The sequence below is a fragment of the Eulemur rufifrons genome, chromosome 1, assembly GCF_041146395.1.
Source record: "Eulemur rufifrons isolate Redbay chromosome 1, OSU_ERuf_1, whole genome shotgun sequence".
Taxonomy (NCBI): Eukaryota; Metazoa; Chordata; class Mammalia; order Primates; family Lemuridae; genus Eulemur; species Eulemur rufifrons.
The window spans coordinates 16,935,689-16,944,137 of record NC_090983.1 but is presented as its reverse complement, the minus strand read 5'-3'; the positions used below and the strand labels follow the sequence as shown (position 1 = coordinate 16,944,137).

Genomic DNA, 8,449 nt, shown 5'->3' with positions numbered 1-8,449 from the left:
AATTGGAAGTAGCATTTCCGGTGTCTTCACGCTGGGATGGAGGGGAAGGGATGAGTAAGGGGCTTTTCTTTGTGCCTGTTCGGGGTCCTGGGCCTGAGCTGGCCTGTCTGTGAGGGAGACACCTGGGCGGGGCCGGGCCAGGTGAATAAGAGGTGGTGTGTATCTGTGAGTAGTTTCTGGAGTTCTTGGCTCCCTCCTCTTTCCCCTGAATGAATTAAGAGCACTCATCTGTCCCACAAGGGATAAAGGGACACGTAGGTGAGGGAAGGTTTTGGAGGCAGCAGCTGCCCCCTGAAAAAAAAATGCTTCGGTACAGACTAGTCACTAAGGTGGAGGGAATGTAAGAATCTTAGACTCTCAGAGTCAGACCTCAGAAGTCTCCCAGGAAATGACTGTTGCAGTGCAGAAATCCCCTTCCCAGGGTTGGGGGTGGTGGTTCACGCCTATAATCCTAGCACTTTGGGAGGCCGAGGCAGGAGGATCACTTGAGCTCAGGAGTTTGAGCCCAGCCTGAGCAAGAGTGAGACCCCGTCTCTACTAAAAATAGAAAAATTAGCCAGTGTCGTGGCATGCACCTGTAGTCCCAGCTACTTGGGAGGCTGAGGCAGGATTGCTTGAGTCCAGGAATTTGAGGCTGCAGTGAGCTATTAATATGATGAGGCCACTGCACTCTACCTGGGGGTGACAGAGCAAGACTCTGTCTCAAAAAAAAAAAAAGAGAGAGAAAAAAGAAAGAAAAAAGAAAAGAAATCCCCTTCTCGGTCTTGCCCCAACATCCTTGATGAGCATTCATCAAACTGCCTCAATGTCACCAGTGTCAGAGGGCTCACTACTTTTATGGTGGCCCCTTTCAGCTGGGGACAACTCTGAAAGAAAGCCTTTCCTTATCAACAGACCTGTCTCCTGTGACTGCTACCCACTTGTCCTCAAAGAAGAAGGCCCAGAGCCACCCTCTGTCCCTCAGGGGGAGGTATTTTCTGAGCAAAGCCTTCCTAGAACTAGAAATTCTGGTTGTAAGCTTTGCTTGTCTCCTTGGGAGCTGGACAGTGACCCAAGGAACCCAGGGAATGGACAAAAACAAACCAAAACAAACACCAAAGGAGATCTGGGTCTCATGTGGTCATATACACACAACCAGATCTTCAGTGCACCCCTCCCACCACAATCCCCCCATTGCCTCCATGGCAAAACCTCTCCCCGCTCCTTGAGATGCTCTAGTGTCTTCTCCTTCAAGACTCTGAGCACTGGGAAATAAGAGGGCTCAGAGGACTTACCAGCTTCCCACTGGACCCAAGGGACCAGGCCCAGACCAGCTCTGGCTCCACTGGGTAGGGGGCAGGAAGGATTGTGGAGGGAGATGGGTCCGTATGTCAGGAACTGAGGGCTCAGGGGGCATTTTCCTACCCTGTCTGCCCACTCTGGCTACCTTCCCACCCCCTGTCCCTTGACACCCCTGCTCCATTCTACCCATGCACCTCCTCCCTTCTTCCTTTCACTAAAAACTCTCACCTAGAGCACATATGCAAATGCATCAGTGACCTTTGATTTAACACCTAAAATGTCAGCTACCCAAGTGTAGGGTTTTTATCCATTTTATTCACTACTCTATCCTCCATGCCCAGAGGAGTACCCAGAAGAATAGTAGGTACACATTAAATACAGAAATACTTGCTAAATGAATACCTACTAGGCACTTTTACTTACTTTTCTCTAAATTAAATATTCACCAGAAAGAGCTGATGGCCTCCACTTTATTCACTGTCTTAATGAACATTTGCTGAGATTTTCCCATGTGCCAGGCAAATGGTACATCCTTATGGCTTAGAAGAAATGCCCCATGGCCCAGAGAGGTGGGGTGACCTGCCAAGGTCACACAGCAGTCTGTAGCAAAGGAAGACGGGCCCTCAGGCTCCTTGGCCTCAGGAGCCAGGATCTCTTTCCATGACAGCATAGGCTTGTGATCGAAAGGCAGGGGAGACTGGCAGCACATACACCCAGCCTGGCGCCAGCCTGAGGGCACTGTGGGGCCCATGCTAAGGGATAGACAAGTGTCTTGCAGCCAGCTGCCCTGGGTGACCAGCCTGGCCAGAGCCTAACTGCTTCCAGCTGTCACAGCTAGTGGGGGCTCCTCCCAGGAGAGGGCGCCAGTGACCTGCATGGGCCTGTGCCCTCCCTACCCAGGCCCACAGACCCCCGAGTGCAAATCAATGAATGGCCCAATTACGAATCTAGGAAGGCAGAAGACAAGCCGTGTTCCAGGCTGTGTGCCAGGCCCTTTTAAATAGTTAATATTCATTTTAATATTTAATATAATAATTTAATGCCACTACAACAATGTAAGTCAGATCATGTAATTCTTATGTTCAAAACTCTGAGATGACTTCCCATTTCACTGGGAATAAAAGCGTTATGACCCGCAAGACGCTAGGCCATCTGGCCCCTGCTACCTGTCTGACCCATTTCCCTCCACTCTCCCTCGCTCCCTCCAGCCTCACTGGCCTTCTGTCTCTTCTCGGAGGCGTATTTCCACCTCTGTCTGAAGCGGTCCTCGCCAGTGGCTTGCACTATTTCCTTCCTTACCACAGATTGGCTCAAATGTTCCCGGCGAGGCCAACTCCAGCCACCCTATTTGAAAGCGCAATCTCCCACCCACCTGCATCAGCTTTACCCTGCGAAGCTCTGTCCACAGTACTTATCTCCTTTGAAAATCTTTACAATTTCTTTATTTCTTTATATTTGGTGTTTGTCTCTCTTCCCAAATATAAGCAACACGGGGGCAGGAATCCTTGTCTGTTTTGTTCACTGCTACATCTCTAGTCCCTACTACAGTGCCAGGCACATAGCAGGGCCTCAAAAATGTTTGTTGAATGAATGAATAAATAAACCCTGAATTGGGCTACCCAAATTCTATAGATGAGGAAACTGAGGCTTAGAGACATTAATTGACTTGCTTAAGATCACATGGTTAATTTATTCAACCAACCAACTAACCAGCCAACATTTACAGACTACCCACTGCATTCCATGCAAATTTGTTAGACACAATGTTGGGTGGCTTTGGGTTCTTAGCTTTTAAAAAGTCTCTATTCTTTTGTTCTTGATGTATCATCTGTTTGCAATGCCTTCCTCCACATTTTTACCTTTTAAAATTCAATTTACATTTTAGAATTCAATTCATCATCAGTGGTTGCCAGGGGTTGGTGGAAAAGGGTGTGGTTGACTACAAAGGGGATGCACAAGAGAATATTTAGGGTGATGGAATTGCTCTGTATGGTCCCAGGATGCATGATTCTATGCATTTGTCAAAACCCGGAGAACTGCACATCACAAAGGGTAAGCTTTAATGTATGCAAACTAGGAAAAAATATTCCTCAAGGCTCTTAATTTCTCTATATATAATTCAGTGTTTAAATTGTATCTTCTGTACCCTCTCCAAACACACACACACACATTGACTTCAGTATCCCAGAATGAGGATGGGGGATGAGGAGGCAAGGTTCAAGGTACTCTTCTCTGTCACTGTTCCTTTCAGCAGGCTTCATTCCTCAGAGCTCAAGGTCAGGCTTGGGTCTCCCATCTGGACTTTTTTTTTTTTTTTTATAATGGAGTCTTGCTCTGTTGCTCAGGCTGGAACGCAGTGGCGGGATCATAGCTCACTGCAGCCTTGAACTCCTGTGGTCAAGCAATCCTCCTGCCTCAGCCTCCCAAGGAACTAGAACTATTAGCTTTTTTTTTTTTTTTTTTTTGTCCAGGTCTTGCTATGTTGCTCAGGCTGGTCTCAAACTTCTGGCCTCAAGTGATCCTCCTGCCTTGGCCTCCCAAAGTGCTGGGATTACATGTGTGAGTCACTGCACTCTGGCTTTCTTTTTTTTTTTTTTTAACTTCTTAACTTGAGATAACTGTAGATTCACTTGTGGTTATAAGAAGTAATACAGAAAGATCCTGTATACTCTTCACCTGGTTTCCCCCCATGGTAATAACATCTTGTATAACTATAGTACAGCATCACAACTAGGAAAGTGACATTGGTACAGTCCACCCACCTGCTTCCGATTTTACCAATTTACATGCATTCTTTAGTGTGTGTGTGTGTGTGTGTGTGTGTTAGTTCTATGCACTTTTATCACTTGTGTAGATTCGTGCGACCCCCACCACTGTCAAGATACAGAACTGTTCTATCACAAAGGTCTCATCTGGACTTTTAAAAGCAGTAAGGTCCTATACTGATGTTTCCCAAAGTGCAACCCTTAGACATATGAGAGTCAGCTGGGCCATTTGTTAAACGTGCAGTTTCCTGGACCCTCCCAGCCCACCTGGCTGAACCAGCGTCTTTGGGAGTGGGACAGGGAATCTGGAATTTTAACAGGCACCAGCCTTGGAGAACCAGGCTGTAACTGGCTTTTGTCCCTCTCCACCCTCCACAAAGGGATCCTCCTAAAACACCCCTCCCAAGGTGTTATTCTCCTGCTTAAAACCCTGGTGGCGCCCCCTAATTTCCAGATAGAGCCCTTAGCAACCAAAGCCTTCTCCGTCAAACCCCACCTCCCTTTTCTCCACTCACCCCACCCACTGTGGTTCCATCCCGCCAAACTGCTCTGATTCCCAGACCGCACGGTCTGCTTTCATCATGCTCATTTTGCTCATGGTGTTACTTCCGCCTGGAATGTCCTGCCGACTCTTTTCCGCCTGCTGCAACCCCATTCAACTACTCATTTTTATAGATGAGGACTCGGAGGTTGAGAGAGGTTTGGTGTCACCCAGCAAGTAAGGGCAGGACCATCTGGGAGCCCGAATCCACCTGACTCCCAGGCTCCTGGTCTTACTGTTCACCAGCTGTAATGGAGCCGCTGGGCAAGGCCACTCGTCCCTGTTTTGGGGCTGTCCACTCACCTCCACTTGGGCCTGCCTGCCCATCCACCTCTCAGGCACCTCACCAGGCCCGTTCCTCTTCCTCTCCCCCAGCCGCCTGAGCTGGGATCTGGGGCCTGAGAGGAGGGAGCAAGGAAAATGGGATTGAGCCCAGGGGTAACTCGACTCCCCCCCGTGGGTGGGCTGGGGTGCTGCAACACTATGGGGGAGGGGCCTGGGACAAATCCCCAGGGGTTCATTTAAGCCTGGGCTGGCGATGGGGGCTCCTGAAGGCAGAGAAGGAGCCCAACAGAGTCAAGTCCCTCCTCTGCTGCCCCCTCCCTCCACAGCTCCCTCGCAACCCGAGCCGGGGGGCCTAAAAATAGCCCCCAGGCGCAACCGCCGGCCGCCCTGGTGACCTTCTGGGTAGCACAGGCCGAAGGCGGGCGGGCAGCAGGAAGGCAGGCCGCCGGCCCCCCAGACTCATCTCCCAGGGCACCATCCCGCGGGTGCCCCCGTGGCCGCCCAGTTCCGGTGTCCCCCAGCCCAGCTCGCAGAGGCCATGCAGAAAGCCCGGGGCACGCGAGGCGAGGACGTGGGCACGAGGGCACCCCCCAGCCCCGGGGTGCCCCCGAAGAGGGCCAAGGTGGGGGCCGGCGGCGGGGCCCCGGCGGCCGTGGCCGTGACCGGGGCGCCTGTCTTCCTGCGGCCCTTGAAGAACGCGGCGGTGTGCGCGGGCAGCGACGTGCGGCTGCGGGTGGTGGTGAGCGGGACGCCCCGGCCCAGCCTCAGCTGGTTTCGGGATGGGCAGCCCCTGCCCGCGCCGACCCCTGAGCCCAGCTGCCTGTGGCTGCGGAGCTGCGGGGCGCAGGACGCCGGCGTGTACAGCTGCAGGGCCCAGAACGAGCGGGGCCAGGCCTCCTGTGAGGCTGTTCTCACGGTGCTGGAGGTCGGAGGTAATGGGGAGGTGGGGGCCGCGCCCGGCGGGGTGGGCTGCTCCGAGGTAGGGAAAGGCTGCCCGGGGCCACGTGGACGAGGTACTTACCGGTTCCTCCACCACCTTCTTCCCGGTGTCCTGGCTTAGCAGCTGCAATGACCCAGAAGTGCAGATCAAGAGCAAAGCACCGAGAACAGGGTGTCAAGGCAGAGAGGCTCTCCACAGGAAGGTCAGAGGTCAAGGGGCAGCCGTTGTAAGCCAAGCCCAAGACCCACTCAGGCCTCTTGGGTAATTCCCTGGTGGAAATCCTCCTCCTTCCCCTGTAGAGAGAAGCCTTCTGGGGAAAATGGTCTTCAGCTCCAACAATTTAAATTTGAGACATCTCCCCTCAACAGCCCCTTACAGGCCTGTGTGTGTCTGGGGGAGGAGGCCCTCTCCCCTGGTCCAGGCTGTGCTGTTGAAGGATGGGCCAGAGCTCCGCACACACCATTGCCATGGCAGAGCTGGTGTGGTCAGCATCAGGCCTAGTGGAAGAGGCCAGTGAGTGGACATGTATGAACAGGATCCAAGACATCAGGGGGCAGAGCCAGAGCCAGGGCCTTGTGGGCATGAATGGAGGTGGGTGCTTGAGAACCACGAGCAGCCTGTGCACACTGCAGCGGGCTCTGGACTGTGTATGGTACAAGCAGATGAGGGACAGGGTATGTGGAGTTGGCTGGAAAGCCCATGAACCATGTCTACCTGAGGTTCCGATGTTCAGAGCACTTAGAAGAGCGATGTTCCAGGCCAGTGCTCAAGCCCCTGCCCACACGGGGTAGATTCCAGGGTGGAGTGTGAAGGAACGGCTGAGGGTCCAAGGCAGAAGGGGAGGGGCAGGAGCCTGGGCTCTGTGCTCATGGTTCTGCTGGAGTTGGCATGGATGCCAAGCCAGGGCTATCCTTCCTGTGTCAGTTTTTGGGCTTCCTTTTTTATTTCCTTAGCCCCTGAGTTAACCAAATAGTTCTTCTCTAGGCCAAAGACAGAGCCTCAGCAGGCTGAGCCTTGAGAAACTGAATTCAGAGGAAATAGGCTACAGTTGTCCTGTGCATTTTTAAGAGGGACGCATTACTCCAGGGGGCCGGTATCATGGAGGGGTAAATCCTCGGAGGCTGGGAAGGAGGCACAGGGATGAAGGCCCTCAGCAGCCAGAGGGGAAAGAAGGTGCTGGGGTGCAGCCGAGTCAGGAGAGGGAGCAGGGCCAGACTCCCTCCACCCCTCTCCCCCAGGCCTACCCTCCCTGAGTCTCTGTGGCCAGGTCTGGGCCAGCAAGGGCCAAGGCTGGCTTCTCTTGGTTGGTTTAGCACCTGGCCAGGTATAGGCTTCTCCAGCCTGGGGTCAGGGGATGGGGTGTGTCCTGGCATACTTCTGAGCTGGGAAAGGAGTAGACTCCTTGGGGACCTCAGCTCTGGTCCCTTCAGGGGGAAAAGGACAGAAAACAGAACATAAATCAAAGGGCAAGATAGATAAATTGATGAGAATAAGACTAGGGGAGAGAGATATTAGGGAAGGGAAAGAAAGGGCCGAGAAGGAGAGTAGTGATCATAATGTTTGAAGTTGGAAAGGACCACAGAGAACTGTAGCCCCAAACACCTCCTTTTACAGGTGAGGACACTGTGGACCAGAGGAGAGGGAAATCTGCCCAAGACATACTGTCTAGTTATAGGCGGAGCTAGATGTGACCATCCCAGAGCTAAGAACCCAGTCCTGGTTTTGGCCCTGGGGGCTCTGTAGTACTAGAGAAATTCTGGAGGGTGGGGAGAGAGGAAAAGAGAGGGAGGAAGAGCTGTTCAGTATTTGGGGAGTAGCCACTACATGATTGGCCCAGGCCTGGCATTTCTGGAGATGGGAGCCTCCTAGTCTGCCCTGGTCCCTCAAAATGGGGGGAGTGATGAGTGATAAGGAGGGAGTGATGAGCCCCCCAGCAGGACTGTTTCCTCAGGTCCTCTGTGGTATGGTCAGCTAAGCGGAGCCCTTGCTGGGCATACCCAGACAGAGCCCAGGAGGACAGTGTCCAGGCTGGGCTGCTCTGGTGGAACAGCAGGCTTGAGAGGCTTGGGATGAGAAAAGGGCCCTGGATGCTGTGGGGCTGGATCTGGGGTCTTTTGACATTCATGTTAGAATAGGAAGAGGATTGGGCTGCAGCAAGTCACATTTGAGAACATGTTGTACAGATAGAAGGTGGCAAGACTGCTGGAAGCCTCAGTCTGTCCCACTGTCCAGAACCACATGCATAACTATTACGCCTCTCCCACTTGATTTGGGGGAGGGAGGGGCTTTGCTTTGGTGATGTTGGGGGACTGACTGGGTGAGTCTGGCTTCCTCCCCCTTCTTTTGCCCATCCCCCGCCAGCCCCTGCCCAGTGACAGCTCCTGGTCTGGGCAGCTGGGCAAGCTGCTGGGCATTGCTCAGACTTACTCATGGAAAACTTTCTTGGTTGGAAGCAACAGCAGGAGGACTTCAGGGTACTCGAGGAAGCCAAGCAAGGATCTGGCTGCAGAGGGAAGGACGCAGTTTCCTGGCTGGGGTTGCTCTGGCTCGGCATGACAGGCTGATGCTAAGGCTCCTGGCACTCCTGAAGCCTGAGTTGTTAGCTCAAGGATGCGGGGATAGTGGCATGGTTCTGGA

General features: G+C 53.0%; 1 protein-coding gene across 1 annotated transcript in view; it reads left to right on the top strand.

Moving 5' to 3' along the window:
* Positions 1-5,410: 5,410 nt before the first annotated feature.
* Positions 5,411-8,449, top strand: part of SPEG (striated muscle enriched protein kinase) — a 55,584-nt gene continuing 52,545 nt past the window's right edge. The window contains exon 1 of the mRNA XM_069466901.1: positions 5,411-5,804. Coding sequence (XP_069323002.1) covers positions 5,411-5,804 — 394 coding nt within the window. The remainder of the gene's footprint in view (positions 5,805-8,449) is intronic.